General features: G+C 44.3%; 1 protein-coding gene across 1 annotated transcript in view; it reads right to left on the reverse strand.

The window, feature by feature from the left end:
- LOC139319784 (NADH-cytochrome b5 reductase 3-like) overlaps window positions 1-15,155 on the reverse strand; it is a 36,721-nt gene extending 21,566 nt beyond the window's left edge. Inside the window, exon 1 of the mRNA XM_070947818.1 lies at window positions 14,993-15,155. Coding sequence (XP_070803919.1) covers window positions 14,993-15,013 — 21 coding nt within the window. The 5' untranslated portion in view covers window positions 15,014-15,155. The remainder of the gene's footprint in view (window positions 1-14,992) is intronic.
- Between the last annotated feature and the right edge of the window lie 6,288 nt (window positions 15,156-21,443).

Raw genomic sequence — 21,443 nt, forward strand, 5'->3', positions numbered from 1 at the left:
AAAAACTTCCAATGTTGGAGAATTCACAACTTCTGGAGGCAAGTTTTTCCACTGATTAATTGCTCCAAATGTCAGGAAATTTCTCCTTAGGTCTAGGTTGCTTCTCTCCTTGATTAATTCCACCCATTGCTTCTTCTCCTGCCCTCAGGTGCTTTGGAGAATAGCTTGACTCCCTCTTCTTTGGGGAAGCCCTTGAGATATTGGAAGACTGCTATCATGCCTCCCCTGGTCCTTCTCTTCATCAAACTAGACATACCCACTTCATAATCAAGCTTATCTCCTTGAGATGCTACATCAGATATTCCCAGAGCTGGCACTAATGTTCATGAATTACTAATGCAGGAAGATTTCTGTTTTGAAGCACAGGACATAAAATACCGCATTTTCATTATCCTTCCGGGGGTGGGAAGGAGAGAAGAAACTAAAAACCCCATGACTATCTTCTGACCACAAAATATTGCAGATATAAACAGGCCTCGAAATACGAAGGAACCGTTCCAATATCTAAGTTGCGTCTTGGAATGCAACAAAATATTACTTACCCTATTAGGATATTTACGTCGTTCGCTTACCGAGCCCGTCCAAATTATATTAAAGGAACCAAAATACCTTTTATAATCCCCCGAGGCATGTCACAATGTTTGACTTCCTGACGTTTGGAAATCGAAGGTTGAAACATTTGATGCGCCCTATAACAGTAAGTCTCGTACAGGAAAAAACAATGCAGGAGGAGGAGGAGAAGGAGGAGTACTATGGGCAACTTGGTACTCTCTGAGCTTGGTGGTTTTCTTGCAGACAGACGTTTCATTACCAAAATAGATAACATCATCAGTGCTGGGGGGCAGGAGAGGGGGAGAGGAAGAAGAGGAGAACTGTGGGGTCTTTGGTGCTCTCTGAGTTTGGTCGTTTTCTTGCGGACGTTTCATTACCAAACTAGATAACATCATCAGTGCTAAAAGGGAGTGGGGTTTGCAGAGAGGAGGAGGAAGGAGGAGGAGGAGGACTGGGATCCTTGATACTCTCTGAGCTTGGTGGTTTACTTGGGGACCTTTCATGACCCAACTAGGTAACATCATCAGTGCATGTTATTAAGTTATTAAGTCTGCTTTACTATTAGTCTTCTCATCGTTCCTATCACCCATCTCCTCCCACTTATGACTGTATGACTGTAACCTTGTTGCTGATATCCTTAAGATTTATATTGACTGTTTCCTAATATGATTTGATTGCTTATTTGCTCCCTATGACTATCATTAAGCGTTGTACCTTATGATTCTTGACGAACGTATCTTTTCTTTTATGTACACCGAGAACCTATGCACCAGAGACAAATTCCTTGTTTGTCCAATCACACTTGGCCAATAAAGAATTCTATTCTATTCTATTCTATTCCATCCCATTCCTAAATTTATTCTAATTCTATTCTAATTCTATTCTATTTTTTCTACCTACTCTCTATTCTATTCTATTCTATTCTATTCTATTCTATTCTATTCTATTCTATTCTATTCTATTCTATTCCATCCCATCCCTAAATTTATTCTAATTCTAATCCATTCCATTCCATTCCTAAATCTATTCTACTTCTATTCCATTTTTTCTACCTACTGTTCTGTTCTGTTCTGTTCTGTTCTGTTCTGTTCTGTTCTGTTCTGTTCTGTTCTGTTCTATTCTATTCTATTCTATTCTATTCTATTCTATTCCATCCCATCCCTAAATTTATTCTAATTCTAATCCATTCCATTCCATTCCTAAATCTATTCTAATTCTATTCTAATTCTATTCCATTTTTTTTACCTACTCTCTGTTCTGTTCTGTTCTGTTCTGTTCTATTCTATCCTATTCTACCACTCTACTCTACTCTACTCTACTCTACTCTACTCTACTCTACTCTACTCTACTCTACTCTACTCTACTCTCTTCTACGTGGGGATTAAATGAAAGACGATTCCCATGGAAGCAGATCTGAGTTCCTGTAGCAAGGCTGGAAACTTAACACAGAACTACTGAAAGAAAACAAGAAATAAAACAGTGGGGGGGAAACTCAATTTCCTTTTTAAAAACGCCAAAGAGCAGGATCCCACTCTCAGTGCTCACAAAATACTAACCCAGATGTGAGTTTAGCATTCTTGGCTCCCGTTTAAGGGTGTGGCAGGCGCTGAGCAATGTAGAGCCAATTCAGATTTAGCTCTCTGACACAGCCTTAATGCTTGCCAAAAAGAACGGCACGAAGAAAATACCAATGCCTTCTTTTTTTAAAAAAAATTTTTTTTAAGGGGAATGAGAGCTTGTACTTTCAATCTGTTGCATTCAGGGTGGATTTGATTTAAATCGAGTTGATTTAAATCACAATTTAAATCGTGATTTAAATCACTAGTAAAAAGGCTTGATTTAAATCAACTCGATTTAAATCATAATTTTTAAAGAGCAGCTGTCCTCTCTGCTACTCCTTCGACCCACTGTTGACTCACCGATAGTCCCAGTGTTGCAGAATATACAGCCTCCTGCTACATAACTATGCTCCATTTCATGCTGAATAAACTAAATTATTTATGTATCTTAAATAGAAAACTATCTTACGATAGATTTTTACCCCAAAAGTTTTTTATTAAAATAAATTCGATAAAAATAAAAAAAATCCGATTTAAATAAAAAAAAATCTGATTTTTTTGATTTTGTTTTAAAAAAAATCATTGATTTTTATCCACCCTGGTTGCATTTTAGGAACACCCAAACTTTATCTACCTCTACCCCCAAATTTGCTTTCTAACCCCCAACATGTTTTCGGTACAAAGATTGGAAATGCACAATTGCTTTGATCCTACGTTTAGTTTTGCTTGCCCAAATACCACCAGTGACAGAAAGGAATATTCCTCTGGATTATATTATGTTTATATCATATAATGTTGATCATATTTCCTAGGATGGTTTCCAGAAACTCAAGAGCCAACGACCCGAAAGGGAGCAAACCGGAAAAAAAATTAAAATTGTCCTGGGGTCAAAGCCAACATTTATTTAGGCAGTTAGGAATCCTATCTGGGTTGAAAGAAAAAATAATATCAAAAAATTCAAAGTAGACCAAGGCGTGAACTTTAATTCTTTTCTTCCCCCCGTTTTAAATCCAATTTAAAAAATCCTCACTTTTTTGTTCCTCTAAATCAGGAGTCTCCAAATTTGGCAATGTGAGTTCAATAGCAGTAACTGTGAGAGAGATCTTGGAGTCTTAGTGGACAACCAGTTAAATATGAGCCAACAGTGTGCGGTGGCAGCCAAAAAAGCCAGTGCAATCCTAAATTGCATTAACAGAGGGATACAATCAAGATCAAGGGAGGTACTAATACCACTCTAGAAAGCCTTAGTAAGACCACACCTAGAGTACAGCATCCAGTTTTGGTCACCACACTATAAAAAAGATGTGGAGACTCTAGAAAGAGTGCAGAGAAGAGCAACCAGGATGATTAGGGGATAGTTGGAGGCTAAAACATACAATGAACGGTTGCAGGAACTGGGCCTGGCTAGTCTAGTGAAGAGAAGGACCAGGGGAGACATGATAGCACTCTTCCAATATTTGAGGGGCTGCCACAGAGAGGAAGGGGCTCAAGCTATTTTCCCAAGCACCCGAAGGCCAGACAAGGAATAATGGATGTTAACTGAACTAGGAGAGATTCAACCTTGAAAGGAGGAGGAATTTTCTGCCAGTGACAACAATCAACCCATGGAGCAGAAGTTGCCTTCAGAAGTTGTGGGAGCTTCATCCCTGGAGGCTTTCAAGAAGAGACTGGACTGCCATCTGTCAGAAATGGTGTTGGGTCTCCTACTTGGGTTGGGGGGGATTGGACTAGATGACCTACAAGATCCCTTCCAACTCTGTTCATCTAATCAGTATTCAACTCCCAGAATTCCTCAGCCAGTCATAAAACCGCCAAGGTTGAAGACCCCTGCTCTAAAAGAACCCTCTCAAGGACATCCAATGGAGGCTTAACTCTCATGAAACTTCTAAATTTGGCTAATCAACCCTTAGGCCAGTGAAGCCAGGTAAGGAGGTAAGCAGAGATAGCTCTTCTGCCTCTATTTTGCTCCTTCATCAACCACAAGTGGAGAGGAAAACAAGGGAAATGAAGTAAGAGAGGATGAGGGAGAGGAAGGACCACAGAGTTACCACATTGTGGGGGGAAACATCCTGGTTCATGCCAAAATGCTACTTGAAAAACATTAGCAACAGCTGCTCAGAGAAATGATGGGGAGGAACCCAAAGTTATGACCGAGATGGAAGGGAAGAGGAAATAAAACCAAGAGGAAAAGGAGAAGACGATTAGAGGACTGAAGGCTAAACCATATGAAGAACGGTTGCAGGAACTGGGCATGGCTAGTCTAGTGAAGAGAAGGACCAGGGGAGACAGGATAGGACTCTTCCAATATTTGAGGGGCTGCCACAGAGAGGAGGGGGTCAACCTATTCTCCAAAGCTCCTGAAGGCCAGACAAGGAATAATGGATGGAAACTGATCAAGGAGAGATTCAACCTGGAAATACGGAGAAATTTCCTGACAGTGAGAACCATCAACCCATGGAACAGAGGTTGCCTTCAGAAGTTGTTGGAGCTTCATCCCTGGAAGCTTTCAAGAAAGACTGGACTGCCAGAAATAGTGTAGGGTCTCCTTCTTGGGCCCTGGGGGTTGGACTAGATGACCTCCAAGGTCCCTTCCAACTCCGTTATTCTGTTAAGGTTACAAAGGGAGGAAAGACCCAACCACAGCAGAAAGACAGGAAGTAGTTGTCAATTCCCACAACTGATGTCAATTGTCTCAATTTATCATTTGTCTAAAAAATTGAGACATCTTTTGTCTAAAATGGTATAGGGTTTCCTGCTTGAGCAGCGGGCTGGACTAGATGTCCTCCAAGGTCCCTTCCAACTTCGGTTATCAAGATTCATTCCATTTCGAGGCTAGAATTGAGACAGTCTCTCTCCACTTCACACAACTTCTCTCTTCTTCTTGAAACCTGCGGGTGATATTTCCACCTCCGTTTTACATGTCCTATTCTTCCTGAACAAGCCCAAGGGTGCCCAATTCTCACGTCTTTTTACTATGTCAATTCCCAGCAACTCATTCTCTGCAAGGAACTACAAACGAGACTCGGAATGTTTGGTCACTCCAAAAACAGGGATCTCCAAACTTGGCAACTTTTGAGATTTGTGGACTTCAACTCCCAGAATTCCCCAGCCAGTATGGCTGAACTGAAGAATTCTGGGAGTTGAAGTCCACAAGTCTTAAAAGTTACCAAGTTTGGAGACCTCTGCTCTAAAACTTCTACTACGGTATGTTCCTGCTCCAAAGTGACCACTCCCCATAAAAATGGTACTGGGTGACCCTGTTACTCCATTTTCCCTGCCAGCAATGATTCTTCTTCCCCGTGTCCTTCCTCCTTCCTTTGAATGCAAAGCGCTAATCATGAGAGCAAGGAAGCAATTAAGATTAAGACTTTCAAGGTCCCTCGAGTGATTTTTCTATCAGGGCCATTCTATTCTGATTGAAGCTAACAGTAAACAGCCCAACCAAAAAACCTCCCAAGACGTTGCCTTCAGAAGTTGTGGATTTATTTATTTATTTAATTTATTTATGGATAGTCCAACACTGGAGATTTTTAAGAAGAGACTGGACAGTCACTTGTCTGAAATGGTGTAGGGCAGGGGTCTGCAATCTTAAACACTCAAAAGAGCCATTTGGGCCCATTTCCCACAGAAAAGAAAACACTGGGAGCCACAAAAACCCTTCCCGTGCCTGACTATTTCTTGAGAGGCCACAAAACTAGCACATGTAGTTGAATTAAACATTCTGTTTTCTATTTCTATTTACTTATTTCTATTTTATTAAATTTCTATACCGCCCTTCTCCCGAAGGACTCAGGGCGGTGTACAGCCACAAGATAAAACACAGAAATACAAAAATTTAAAATAAGGTAAAAGCGAATTAAATAATTTGGCTGAATTTAAAATACCCCATAATTTAAAAACAAATTAAAGTTTACATTTAAAAAGGGGAGAAGATTTAGGCCAGGCCAGCTTGATAAAATAAGTCTCGTGAGGCCCTCCCCACACCGTTTTGGGCCTGGAAAGCTTCCTGCGCCAACCTGGAAGCCAAAACGGGGCATGGGGGGGCGGGGCACATGCTCAAGGGTGCTCACATTCCATTTTGGGGGTTCACGCACTCACACATGCATTTGTGCACACATACTTGTTTTGGCACTCGGCACCAAAAAGGTTAACCATCACTGGTGTAGGGTCTCCTGCTCGTAGGGGGTTGGACCTGAGTACTTACGAGACCACCTGCTGCAACCGATAACCTCCCACCAACTCCCCAGGAAAACAAGCCCACCTGATACTTTGCTTGTAAATGCACTGAGTGAAGTACATAGTTCAGATGCTCGGTTTAACCCAGGAGTCAGCAACCTGCGGCTCTGGAGCCAGATGTGGCTCTTTCTCCCCTCTGCTGCGGCTCCCGGGCACTCAAAATACGCTTCACAACCACCAATGTGTGACACCCACTGGCACATGATTGATTGAGTTTTTCAATCCCTGGCAGGCCAACCATGGATAAATCCAAGAAAAATTTCAGAAGAAAACAGAACGCTTAATTCTAGTTTTGTGGCCGCTCAAGAAATAGTCAGGCACGGGAAGGGTTTTTGTGGCTCCCGGTGTTTTCTTTTCTGTGGGAAAACGGGTCCAAATGGCTCTTTGAGTGTTTAAGGTTGCAGATCCCTGGTTTAACCAAATACGAACATATTCATTTTATTGGTCAAATCTAAAGAGCTTCCTGAAGTATGTTAGATGTTGGCCTTCTAAAAGATGTTAGATGTTGGCCATCTTAAAAGGGGCCCGTGTTTCTCAATCTTGGCTACTTTTAAGATGTGTGGACTTCAACTCCCAGAATGTCATGCTGGCTGGGGAATTCTGGGAGGTGAAGTCAAACGTATCTTAACATGGCCAAGGTTTGAGAAACACTGATCTAGATCAAGCATTTCTGCCGTGATCTCATTCCAACACTTAGCAAAAGAGATTTAGCGAGACCAAGACGTTTATCCTATAATTGTGGGTTGTGTCGATTCGCTGTGGGTTGAACACTGTTGCATGGAAACGCAGAATGGAGATTTAATAAATGCATTTTCTTTTGCGTTCTTCACATTACAGTCAATTCCATGAATACCTTTTCCCTTATAGAGATTTCAAATGCACACAAGACAATTCAAGTTGTCCCAACTCACACAAAGTCTGCTACATCCTAAGCAATCTGGATAATAGTTGTAACTTATATGGCTTAGGACCTGGTTATCTACGGGACCGCCTGCTACCATCAATAGCCTCCCACCAGCCAGTACGCTCCCATAGAGAGGGGCTCCTCCGGGTGCCGTCGGCCAAACAATGTCGACTGGCGGCCCCTAGGGGGAGAGCCTTCTCTGTGCGGGCACCTACGATCTGGAACGAGCTCCCCCCGGAGATACGGAGGATCCCGGATCTGTGCACCTTCCGTCACGCGTTTAAGACTTTTTTATTTCATCAAGCTGGCCTGGCCTAAATCTTCTCCCCTTTTTTAAATGTAAATTTTAATCTATTTTAAATTATGGGGTATTTTAAATTTGTTCAGCCAAACTATTTAATTTGTTTTTATTTTATTTTAAATTTTTGTATTTATGTGTTTTTATCTTGTGGCTGTTCACCGCCCTGAGTCCTTCGGGAGAAGGGCGGTATAGAAATTTAATGAAATAAATAAATAAATATCATAGTTGTCAATTCCCACAACTGATGTCAATTGTCTCCATTTATCAATTTGGGGGGAATACCGTACACAGATCACCAAGTACCCTTGGCATGACTGGATGATGATGTGAAGGTATGAGACCTTGAAATGAGCTTAAATGATTATTATTAATCACTAATGAGCAATTTAGATGCTAGGTTAGGTAACAATATAGGTGGCAATTAAATTAAATTAACTTTTCTTTTCCATCAAGCAGGGCTGGCGTGAATCCCCTCCCCCTTTTTTGGTCTTTTTAGTTTTTAGTTTTAAATTGTCATGGGGTTTTAAATTGAACTGTTTTAAATTGGGCCAGTTATATAATTCTTTTAACAATTTTGAATTTTGTATTTGCATGTTTATTTATTTATTTGTTTAAATTTCTATACCGCCCTTCTCCAATGTAGGACTCAGGGCGGTGAACAGCCAAAGTAAAAACAAGACATACATACAAAACATACAAAATCTAAAAAAGAACTGTTTAAAATAATTAAATAATTTTGGCCGTAATTAAAACATTCCAATTTAAAATCCGTTTAAAATTTGACTCAAGCCAGCCCAGCTAGTTGAAATAAATGGGTTTTCAGGGCCCGACGAAAAATCCGGAGGTCTGTTATTGTACGTAGCTCCGGGGGAAGGTTGTTCCAGAGGGTGGGCGCCGCCACAGAGAAGGCTCTCCCCCTGGGGGTCGCCAGCCGACATTGTCTGGCGGATGGCACCCTGAGGAGGCCCACTCTGTGGGAGCGTACTGGCCGGTGGGAGGCTATTGGTGGCAGAAGGCGGTCTCGTAAGTACCCGGGCCCTAAGCCATGGAGCGCTTTAAAGGTGGTCACCAACACCTTGAAGCGCACCCGGAAGACCACCGGGAGCCAGTGCAGCTCGCGCAGGAGAGGTGTCACATGGGAGCGCCTCGTCGCCCCAAAAATCCCCCGCGCGGCCGCGTTCTGGACCAGCTGGAGCCTCCGGGTGCACCCCAGGGGGAGCCCCATGTAGAGAGCGTTGCAGTAGTCCAGGCGGGAAGTGACGAGTGCCTGAGTGACTGTGCGTAGGGAGTCCCGATCTAGAAAGGGGCGCAACTGGCGTATCAGGCGGACCTGATAAAAAGCCCCCCTGGCCACAGCCGCCAAATGATCTTCTAACGACAGCCGTGCGTCCAGGAGGACGCCCAAGTTACGAGCCCTCTCCGTGGGGGCGAGTGATTCGCCCCCAATAGCCAGCGATGGCGTCAGCTGGCTATATCGGGACGCCGGAAGCCACAGCCACTCGGTCTTGGAGGGGTTGAGTTGGAGCCTGTTTCTCCCCATCCAGGCCCGCACGGCCTCCAGGCACTGGGACATCACTTTAAGGGCATCATTGGGGTGGCCTGGGGTGGAGATGTACAGCTGGGTGTCATCAGCGTACTGATGGAACTCCACCCCGAAGCCACGGATGATCTCACCCAGCGGCTTTACATAAATGTTGAACAGAAGGGGCGAGAGGACCGACCCTTGTGGCACCCCACAAGCAAGGTGCCTCGGGGTCGACCGCTGCCCCCCTGTCAACACAGATTGCGACCGGTCAGAGAGGTAGGAGGAGAACCACCGCAAAACGGTGCCTCCCACCCCCAACCCCGCCAACCGGTGCAACATGATACCATGGTCGATGGTATCAAAAGCCGCTGAGAGGTCTAACAGGACCAGGATAGAGGAGCAACCCCTATCCCGGGCCCTCCAGAGATCATCCACCAATGCGACCAATGCCGTTTCCGTGCTGTGTCCAGGCCGGAAGCCGGACTGGAGCGGGTCTAGATAGACAGCTTCATCCAGGTACCGGGGAAGCTGTTGCGCCACCACACTCTCAACAACCTTCGCAATGAAGCGAAGGTTGGAGACTGGACGATAGTTAGCCAAAACAGCCGGATCCAGAGAAGGCTTCTTGAGGAGGGGCCTCACCACCGCTTCTTTCAAAGCGGCCGGCAGGACCCCCTCACCCAAAGAAGCGTTAACAATCTTCTGGAGCCAGCCTCGTGTCACCTCCCGGGAAGCCAGTACCAACCAGGAGGGACACGGGTCCAATAAACATGTGGTCGCGTTCAGCCGTCCCAGGACCCTGTCCATGTCCTCGGGAGCCACAGGATCAAACTCCCCCCAGATAACACTCTCAAGACCTGTCTCAGTCATCCCGTCTGGACATACCCAGTCAGAGGCCAGCCCTTCCCGAATCTGAGCGATTTTGTCATACAGATACTGCACAAAATCCTCAGCTCGACCCTGCAAGGGGTCATCCCGCACTTCCAGATGGAGGAGGGAGCGGGTCACCCTAAACAGGGCGGCTGGGCGATTATCTGATGACGCGATAAGAGCGGCAAAATAACTAGTTTTCGCCGCTTTTATCGCCACTAGGTAGGTCTTAATATGAGACCTCACCAGTGTTCGGTCAGGTTCGGAGCGGCTGGTCCTCCAACTACTCTCCAGGCGTCTTTTCCGGCGCTTCATCTCCCTAAGCTCCTCGGAAAACCAAGGAGCTAGGTGAGTTCGGTGCCGGGTCAGAGGCCGCAAAGGCACGACTCGGTCCAAGGCCCCGGCAGCCGCACTATCCCAGGCGGCAACCAGGTCTTCAGCCGAGTCATGAGCCAGAATCCCAGGAAATGGCCCAAGCTCCATCTGGAACCTATCAGGGTCCATCAGGCGCCTGGGGCGGAACCACCTGGTCGGTCCCGCCTCCCTGCGGCAGGGTGCAGCGGTTAGAAAGTCCAGTCGAAGGAGCGAGTGGTCAGACCATGACAAGGGTTCGATGGCTATATCCCCTATATCAAGGCCACTCAACCACTGACCAGAGATAAAAACTAAGTCCAGAGTGTGTCCTCCTGTGTGAGTGGGGTCATGAATTAACTGAGTAAGGTCCATGGCCGTCATGGAAGCCATGAACTCTCGAGCCACCTCAGACGTTTCACCGATAGATGGCAGGTTGAAATCCCCCATGATGGCAAGTCTGGGGGTGTCCACCGCCACCTCGGCTATAACGTTAAGGAGCTCGGGCAGGGCCGTTGCCACGTGGCATGTGTTTTAGTTCTGGCTGTTCACCGCCCTGAGTCCACTAGGAGAAGGGCGGTATACAAATTTAAATAAATAATAATAATAATAATTATTATTATTATTTGGATTAGTAAGATGAAAATTGGTGGACAGCCCTAGGTTCAGGAGAACCTCAACAGATATTGTTAGAAGTCTCACCCAAGGAACATCTAGTGCAGGGATCAGCAACCTGCGGCTCTGGAGCCGCATGTGGCTCTTTCATCCCTCTGCTGCGGCTCTGTGTCGCTGGTCGGCACCACAATTTGGAGAGGAGCTTCCGGTTAAGGGGAGGAAAGCATGGCGTCCCAGGAGACTCTATGGCAAGGGGCAGGTTTTCTGGTCAGCTCCACAATTGATAGGGCTTTTGGTTAGAACAAGTAGAGGAAAAAGGACACCACACTAGGAGGAGACTCTATGGTGGGGGAACCGGACTTCCGGTCGGCTCCAGATTTGAACGGCGGGGTGGGGGGCTTCCAGTTAGGACCTTTGCGGCTCTTTGAGGGTTTAAGGTTGCCGACCCCTGATCTAGTGAAATTCACTAAACATTCTCGGAATTTCTGACAGCAGACTTAGATGGAAATTTACTAGGGAAGCTGGAATTTCAACTATATACAGGTCATGGGCCTCCCTATTAAGACTGTGGAAAATGCACCATAGATCCTTCAAATGCTCACAAACGGAGCATCTCTCCAGAAGTAGCTGTGACCTTTGGAAAGCGTGCAGACACACATTTTGGCTGGCCCCATAAGCCAAGCGAAGCATGTGAATTGAATTAAAAGCGTCACCAAAGGAGAAAAATTAAAATCTTACTTACTTGAGGTCACCCCTGGACTCATCTCTGTAGCCAAATTCTACAGAGCGATTCTTATTATGCTTATTTTTTGAGACACTACCTTGGTTCTGATATCCTACTGCACACAATAGGATAAAGTGCAAATATTTAAAATAGAATAGAATAACAGAATTGGAAGGGACCTTGGAGGTCTTCTAGTCAAACCCCCTGCTTAGGCAGGAAACCCTACACCACTTCAGACAAATGGTTGTCCAATCTCTTCTTAAAAACTTCCAGTGTTGGAGCATTCACAACTTCTGGAGCCAAGTTGTTCCACTGGTTAATTGTTCCTAATTGTAAGGAAATTTCTCCTTAGTTCTAGGTTGCTTCTCTCCTTGATGAGTTTCCACCTGTTGCTTCTTGTTCATTTAAGCTTGTTGCTCTTCTAGGAAAAATAACTGTTTTTTTTTTTTTTTTACAACTTGAAGATTATTTCTCATACTACCAGTAGTTGTTGGTTGGAAGATATAGAAGTTAAGCTGGTTCAGACTCCATTAATTAGTTTCGAATGGAATAACAAGATTGTAGGTTTGATCAGAACGTAAGAACATTACTATTACTATTAATCTTCTCATCATTCCTCTCACCCATCTCCTCCTACTTATGATTGTATGACTGTAACTTGTTGCTTGTATCCTTATGATTTATATTTGCTTCCTAATATGATTTGATTGCTTATTTGTACCCTATGACTTATCATTAAGCGTTGTACCTTATGATTCTTGACGAACGTATCTTTTCTTTTATGTACACTGAGAGCGTATATACCAAAGACAAATTCCTTGTGTGTCCAATCACACTTGGCCAATAAAGAATTCTAATCTAAAGAATTCCATTCTTTAAAAAACCCACATTTTGGAAAGAAAGCACTGGAAATCTGCTTTGGGAAATTAATTTTCCTAGTTCCTAGCTTGCTTTGAATGAGATTTTAATTTTATTAAAATATATCTAAGTAGCGGGGTGGATACTTAAGTGGCCCTCAAGCTGCTTTTAACTCCTTCCTTTAATTAATTAAAATTCAGGTTAGGTTAAAAAGGCGGCGATTAACCAATTATAAATCCCATTAGACCTACTTAAAGGAGGACAGGAGATCCTAACCCTGTATTGCCCTAAGAGGCTTCCAGCAAAATGAAATTGGTAGTCCCAGGATAAGGTTCAAAACACGAAGCAAAATGTTCTTTCCTTCCAGCGATTCAGTCTCAGGAGAAATGACACCCAGAGCCAAGTGTTATTTCTAGCCTGGCGTGGGAGAGGAAAACAAAAATTCCTTGCACTCAATTGCCCAAATGTTTCTTAAGAGTATTTGTGGCAAGAGGTGTGGCTGGAGGCCTCCATGTTCTTCCCAAGGTCTGGATGGATGGAGGTTGATGGCTTCGGTGTTGGGTGTTCTCGCACCTTGGCATCTTGAAGATGAGTGGATTTCAACTCCCAGAATTCCCCAATTCTGGGAGTTGGGAGTCCACCCATCTTGCAAGTTGCCACATCTTGTTCCAGAGTAAGCTTGTGAAGATGACCATAAATATACCCCTCGCCCATATTTATATTTTTTTTTAAGGCACAAACTGAATCTTAGCCCAAAGATCATGGCTAATTCACCCCAGAGATAGATAGACACTTCTCCACTCCATTCCAGGCCCCTGAAGGAGAAGATTTGACTGGAAGCCATCCTTCCCATCGGCTTCCAGGATCCAGGAGCATCCTTGGTCCTCAAGAGGAGTGAAGGCCTTTCCAGCAACAGCTTCAATCCCAAGGAAGGGTTGGACACCAATCTCTCCAAAGCTGGGCAGCGCCATTTGCCCCCAGAGACCCAAAAGCAAGACAGGAGGAGGAGGAGAAGAGAAAGAAGGAAAGAAGGGAGAAGGCGAAGAAGGGGAAGGAAGGAGAAGGAAGAAGGGAGGCAGGAAAAAGAAGGGGAAGAAGAAGAGAAGGGAAACAGGAGGAGAAGGGGAAGGAAGAAAGGGAAGGGGAAGGAAGGAAGGGAGAGAGAGAGCAAGGGGAAAAGAAGAAGGAAAGAGAAGGGAAGCAGGGGAAGAAAGGAAAGGGAGGAGGAGAAGAAGGGGAAAGAAAGAGAAGGGAGGCACAGGAAGGAAGGAAGAAGGTGAAGGGAGGGAGAGAGAGAGCAAGGGGAAGAGAAGAAGGAAAGAGAAGGGGAGCCGGGAAGAAAGGAAGGAAGGAAGGGGAGGAGAAGAAAAAGAAGGGAAAAGAAGGAGAAAGGAAGAGGCAGTTAGGAAGGAGAAGGAAGAAGTAGGGGAGCAGAGGGAAAAGAAAGAAGTGAGGGGGAGAGGAGAGGAGAAAAGGGAGGAGTAGGGAAGCAGGAAGAAAGGAAGGAAGGGCAGTAGAAGAAAAAGAAGGGAAAAGGTGGAGAAAGGAAGAGGCAGGCAGGCAGGGGAGAAGGAGGAGGAAGGAGCAGGGAAGCAGAGGTAAAAAAAAGAAATGAGGAGAGGAGAAAAGGAAGTGAAGGAAGGAAGAAGGGAAGCACGAAAGAAAGGAAGGATAGTAGAAGAAGAAAGGAAAAAAAGGAAAAGGGAGGCAGGCAAGAAGGAGAGGAGAAGAAGGGGAAGGAAGGAAGAGGGGGAGGAGGAAGGAGAAGAGAAGCAAAGGGAAAAAAAGAAAGGAATGAGAGAGAGAGAGAGAGAGAGAGAGAAAGGGGTGGAGAAAAGGAGGAAGGAAGGAAGGATGGAGAAGGGAAATGAAAGAAAGGAAGGATAGAAGAAGAAGAAGGAGAAAGGGGGCAGGCAAGAAGGAGAGGAGAAGAAGGGGAAGGAAGGAAGGAAGAGGAGGAGAAGGAGGAAGTAGGGAAGCAGAAGGAAAACAAAAGAAAGGAACGAGAGAGAGAGAGAGAGAGAGAAACGGTTGGAGAAAAGGAGGAAGGACGGAGAAGGGAAGGACGAAAGGAAGGAAGGAAGGGGAGTAGGAGAAGAAGAAGGGAAAAGAAGGAGAGGAGAAGAAGGGGAAGGAAGGAAGGAAGAGGAGGAGGAGAAAGAAGGAGAAGGGAAGCAGAAGGAAAAGAAAAGAAAGGAACGAGAGAGAGAGAGAGAGAGAAAAGGAGGAAGGGAGGAAAGGGGGACCAGGCAAGAGCGCTCTCTGCGCCCTTCTCCAACCGGGCGCCCCGCTCTCCAACCGGGGCAAGGGAGACCCCCGGGATACATTCCTTTTTTTTTTTTTAGGGGGGGGAGGGGAGAGGGGTTTGCACCGACGTCCCCCTCCCCCTCCCCCCTCCCCCCCCCGAGAGAGCCGGAGAGCAGCCGCGGGGCCCGTCGTTGAGCGGGGACTCCCTCCCAGCCGCGCCCGGAGAAGGAGAAGAAGCGGCTTTGCTCACCGTGCTCAGGGCCGCCCCCATGGCTCCCTCCGCTTCGCTTCCTTCGCCACGCCTTGGCCGGCCACGGGCAGCTCCGGCCAACCAGCCCTTCCCCTTCCCTGCGCTGCGCTGCGCTCAGCTGAGCCCGGAGAGGCTGCGCAAAGGCGGGCGAGGAAGGGAGCCTCCCCCGCTTCTCTTCTCGGGGCTTCTGGGAGGGGGGGGAGGAGGAGGAGGAGGAGGAGGAGGAGCCGGAGGAGGAGGGGCGGGCGAGGCCCATGGGAGTTGTAGTCCTCCAGCGAAAGGAGGGAGGAGGAGGGAGGAGGAGGAGGGCACCGGTGCCCAAGCCTGGCATCCTTGAACGGTGTGGCTCTCTCGTCCTCCTTTCCACCCTCCAGCCAGATGTTCTGCAGATGTGGAGAGAGAGAGAGAGACAAACACGCACACACACACACACACACACACACACACACACACACACACACACGCAAAGAGAAACGCGCGGGTGCACGTAGAAATATGAAAATGTACAGAGACACACAAATACACACGCGCACACGCACGCAGATAGACAGACACACATAGAAACGCGCTGGCGCAGGTAGAAATATCGAAATAGCAAGGAGACACAAATACACACTCACACACACAAAGAGAAATGTGCAGGCACACGTAGAAATACGAAAATATGAAAATGCACAGAGAGACACAAATACACACAGACAGACAGACACACACACATGGGCTCAGGTACAAATATAAACACACACAAGGAGACACAAATGCACACACACACACACACAGACAAACACACAAACACACACAGAGAGAGACACACACACAGAGAAACACACAGACAGAGAGAGAGACAAACAAACACAGACACAAACAAACACAGAGAGACACACACAGAGAGAGAAACACACACAGACAAACACACACACACACAGAGACAAACAAACACACACACAGACAAACACATAAACACAGAGAGAGAGAGAGACAAACACACACACAGAGATACACACACAGACAAACACACAAACACAGAGAGAGAGAGACAAACACACACAGACAAACACACACACAGAGAGAAACACACACACACACACAGACAAACACACAAACGTAGAGAGAGAGAGACAAACACACACACAGACAAACACACAAACACAGAGAGAGACACACACCCAGAGAGAAACACACACACCCAGAGACAAACACACACACACAAAGAAACGCGCGGGTGCACGTAGAAATATGAAAATGCGCAGAGACACAAATACACACTCATAGACACACAGACAGACACACACGCAGAAACGCGTGGGCACAGGTACAAATATAAAAATACGCAAGGAGACACAAATAGACACACACATGCACACACACATACACATAGAAACACGCGGGCACAGGTAGAAATATGAAAATACACAGAGACGGAAATACAAACACAAACACACACACACACCCCTTCCCCAGAGATACAGATTGCCCCCTAGGGGCTCCTGGGTTTTGTTTTTGTTTATTTGTTTGTTTGCAGCTCAGAACTGGGATCTGGATGTATCAACCCTGTTTCCCCTCCCTCCGTTGTTTAATTAAGGGCTGCCTCTACTTTCACTTTCACTTTCACTTTCACTTTCTGTCTTTCTCTCTCTTTGGGACGCGGTGGCTAAGACACTGAGCTTCTCGATCGAAAGGTCGGCAGTTCAGCGGTTCGAATCCCTAGTGCCACATAACGGGGTGAGCTCCCGTTTCTTGTCCCAGCTTCTGCCAACCTAGCAGTTCGAAAGCAGGTAAAAAATGCAAGTAGAAAAATAGGGACCACCTTTGGTGGGAAGGGAACAGCGTTCCGTGCGCCTTTGGCGTTGAGTCATGCCAGCCACATGACCACGGAGACATCTTCGGACAACGCTGTCTCTTCGGCTTTGAAACGGAGGTGAGCACTGCCCCCTAGAGTCGGGAACGACTAGCACGTATGCGTGAGGGGAACCTTTACCTTTACCTTACATGAGGTAAAAGGGACTCTGTGGCTTAGTGGCTAAGACGCTGAGCTTGTCAATTGAAAGGTTGGCAGTTCAGCGGTTCGAATCCCTAGTGCTGCGTAACGGGGTGAGCTCCCGTTCCTTGTCTCAGCTTCTGCCAACCCAGCAGTTCAAAAGCAGGTAAAAAATGCAAGTAGAAAAATAGGGACCACCTTTGGTGGGAAGGGAACAGCGTTCCGTGCGCCTTTGGCATTGAGTCATGCCGGCCACAGGACCATAGAGACGTCTTCAGACAGCGCTGGCTCTTCGGCTTGGAAACGGAGATGAGCACCGCCCCCTAGAGTCAGGAACAACCAGCACATATGTGCGAGGGGAATCTTTATCTTTGCCTTTACCTTCCCCCCAATTTTTTCAGGTTCCGCCTTCTTATCTCTATTCTAGACTAGAGATTTTCAAACTTTTTCAGATCGTAAAAACTTTTAGTTTTTTGTTATTTAAATCCCAGAATTCCTGATGAAGAAAAAAAAAACTCTATTGATAGAAAATGGGTTGTGTTTTGAGCGGCTGCAGTACAACAAACTGAAGGGAAGGGAAGGATTGATTCTCCTTGCAGACAGCTGATCATTTGCATCCTTTTAGAGGGTCTGCAATTTGGGTCTCTAAAAGGATGCAAAGGACCAGCTGTCTGCAAGGAGTATCAATCCTTCCATCCTCCACCATCCAATCAGAGCTGAAGAAGCTTCTTGGATGAGAAGCGAAACTTCTTCAAAGAAAAACCAGAAATTCCAGTTGCCTCCTGAAAAAAACCACCTTTGGGACAACCACGACTTGGATGATGGAGAATCTCTACAGACCTATTCCTAAAAGTTAACCAATAGGCATCCTAGAAGAAAGTCTGTTCTTAAGTCCAAATTAATATATATATATTAATTGTTCTTAATGTTTGTATTCTATGTTTTTATCTGGCTGTACACCGCCCTGAGTCCCTTGGGAGAAGGTGCGGTATATAAATTTGAAATAAAATAAAATAAAATAAAAATAAAATGGTTATCCCAAAGGTTTTTTTTTTTTTTTTCAGGAGGCAACTGGATTTTCTGGGTTTTTCTTTTTCTTTTGAAGATCCTCGAAGACTTTTAGCAAGCTTTCTCTTGGCTCTGTCTTAGCCCTATTCCTTATCTTAGCAATATGTCTTGTATGATATGCCTGACAGTCAGCTCCTGTTTTCTACATTGAAAGGGGTCCCACCTGTCCACATTCCCTTTATCTTTGTTACGCAGGCCTTGAAATACACACCTCCTCCCTCCTTACCTTGCATTTTTTTTTTGAACAATTTTTTTTAATTTTTTAAAAAACACATAAACATAACAAAAATCTTTTCAGAACGAGCCATTGATCCGGTCATAAGTAGGTACAATTACTAATTCCTCTTTAACAAAAGCTTTTCCCAAATCCCTACTAATTGCCTTCTTTTTTTTTAAAAAAAAAAAAGCAAATAAAAGAAGAAATTATCTAATTTATATCATTTTACATAAATCAATTACCTTCTATTATTTTACGGGTAAAGGGTTTTAAAATTTTGGGAAGCCAATTTGATTTAATTCTGTTTTAATTTATTTTAAATTTTATATTGTATGTATTTTAATTTTGGCTGTTCACCGCCCTGAGTCCTTCGGGAGAAGGGCGGTATACAAATTTAATAAACATTAAACAAACATTAACATTAAACATTTCACCACAAATCTTAGTTTTCAAATAACACAACTTAAGATTCTCTAACGTTGTTGCCATAAATTCTATCTGATAAAAGAAAAAAATCCTTAAAACCCATTACACTGATCTTAAACTCCTTAATTCAATATCATTTCAATTTATTTTCCTTTTAATATGGATGGATAGTATCTTAAAAGTATAAATCATCAAAGTATTTACGCGGTATTTTAACTGTTAGCATTTGTTATCTTCATTTTACTATTTATCTCAGTTTAACCCTTTTAATTACAACATAATCATTTCATTGTTAGTATTAATTCCAGTATGGTCCTTGCATTTTTTTTTACAACAAATGATCCACCCCATCAAGAAACCATGGATGATGGAAGCTAGTCAAGGAGAGGAACAACCTAGAACGGGTCCTCAATCTATGGCCCATGGGCCGAATATGGCCCGCTGAAGCCATTAATCTGGCCCGTCTGGGACCACAAGGCTTCCCCGCCCACATCATCCTGCCTACCCGCCGGCCCCCACCTGCCTTCTGGAGGTCAAGGAGGCCAAAAACGGGACGTGTGGAGGCCCCAGGAGGCCAAAAATGAGCCCGTTTTTGGCCTCTCCAGCCTCCAGAGAGAGAGAGGGAGAGGGAGAGGGAGAGGGAGGGAGGAAGACACAAATGCACACACACACACACACACACAAACAGAAGTCCCTCATCTGTCCCGTCCCGTCCCCTCGCCCAAGGCAGCCACATCCCTTCATTAACCTGCTTTCCACCCCCAGGAGCATAACCATTTAAAGTTTAATTTATATGTATTGTTTAATGGTTAAAAAAAGAAGCAGACATACTGCGAACTCAGGAACTTAATATTTTAAAATTTTAAAAGAATTAAAATTTTATTTTACTAAGCTTTAATTGTTTAATGGACTAATAAATTGATCATGCCCACCCAGTCACATGACCACCTAGCCATGCCCACACAGTCACATGACCACCTAGCCACGTCCACACAGTCACTTGACCACTTAGCCACGTCCACCGAGCCGGTCCGGCCCCCCAACAGTCTGAGGGACCGTGAATTGGCCCCCTGTTTAAAAAGTTTGAGGACCCCGACCTAGAACTAAGGAGAAATTTCCTGATCATTGGAACAACTTGCCTCCAGAAGTTGTGGGTGCTCCCATCACGGGATGTTTTTAAGAAGAGACAAAATTAACTTAGTCTGGTTGAGTCCCGCCTGCCTCTTAGCTGGGCTGGATAATAAAATAAATAAGCAAAAAGTTGACAAAGTGTAATCGGAAATAATGAATTAGAGGAAGATCTGCCCTAAGCCAAGGGGTGATATTCCAAGATCTCGTTGAGAAATCTACTTGTGGATTTGAAGGTTCACTCTATACAATTCTAAATCTATTTTTCAATTTTATGCGGGATCTAGCAAGTTATGGAAGCCACTATTGTCTAACAATATCGATAAACAATTGTTGCTATTGATGTATAGTCTAGAGAACCACCACAACAAAAAAAATTTTTTGGATTTCTATATATGACCTCTTTCTTTTAATTAATTTTTAAATATTTTTATTTGAATGACTTTTTAAAAATTGCAATATCATTATTTAAAAAATAGGCATGTAATTTATAGCACAGACTTCAGTCTGAACAGTAAAACTATCTTGGCTACTTTTTGGACTTTCTGATCATCACTTGTGTTTTTGTGAGACCTTGCTTATATGAAAAATTCAGATCCCCCCCCCCTTAGCATTCATTCAAAGAATGGTGTTTTTCATCAGTTGAGACTGGAATACTATTTTTTTTTCTTTTCCTGTAGAAGCAATACAGCTACCATGGTTTATTATTGTTATTATGTCTTAATTAAATTGCATTTTTGAAAAGCTGTAATAATATGAACCACCACTAGATGTCAACCTTTCCCCAGCCATGAAATTAATTCTAGAGAATCTTAGAAAAGAGAGCTTAAAAGTTTTCATTTGATGCCAGTTCAGAGTGCATAAATATTACCTCAGATAATATTTCAGGTACAAAATGGCCTAATTTTAATTTTCTGTTCAAAGTAAGGTCAATAAACTGAGCCTCTAACCTCAAATCATCTCCCTGAGGACTCCCTGAGTCCTCAGGGAGAAGGGCGGTATAGAAATCCAATATAAATTTCAGATTTATATATGTAAACTCAGAATAACAACATATACTTTATATGTTATATAAAGATTATAACATAATCTTTAACATAATTATAATCTATAATTAAAGATTATAATAACGAAACTTCGAGGCAGAAAAATAGAAAATACAGAGAGATAAAATAATCCAGGAATTAGATGGATGTAAAACAAGCACGGATTTAATTTTGTGTACGTGGGTATTATCTGAAAGAGAAGAGAAAACACAAACAGATTCCAGATGTTTGCTCCATTTCAGAGGGAATACTGAACATTCATTACTTGGTTATTCATTAAGCAATATTTAACAGGACAAATGAGGGTTGCCATGGTAACGAATGGAAGGTTATCGCTTCTTATCTTGTTTAATTTGATTAAATTCCCTCAAGCTTTGCCCAATTAAAAGGGAAAAAGCAAGAATGGCAATATTTGCCCCCATCGGATCCATATGGACATACGCTTTTCTAAAGAGGCTGAACTACATCTTACATCCAGGAGAAAAACTCAGGGTTTTCCAGTGGTCGATGAACTGCAAATCTCAACATGCTTACAGTGGGAATTGTTGCAGGATGCAATCTTGAATTGGGACCAAAATTGAAGCCTGG

Source organism: Pituophis catenifer, unplaced genomic scaffold (assembly GCF_029215685.1).
Source record: "Pituophis catenifer annectens isolate HBS135680 unplaced genomic scaffold, rPitCat1.0.hap2 SCAF_7, whole genome shotgun sequence".
NCBI lineage: Eukaryota > Metazoa > Chordata > Lepidosauria > Squamata > Colubridae > Pituophis > Pituophis catenifer.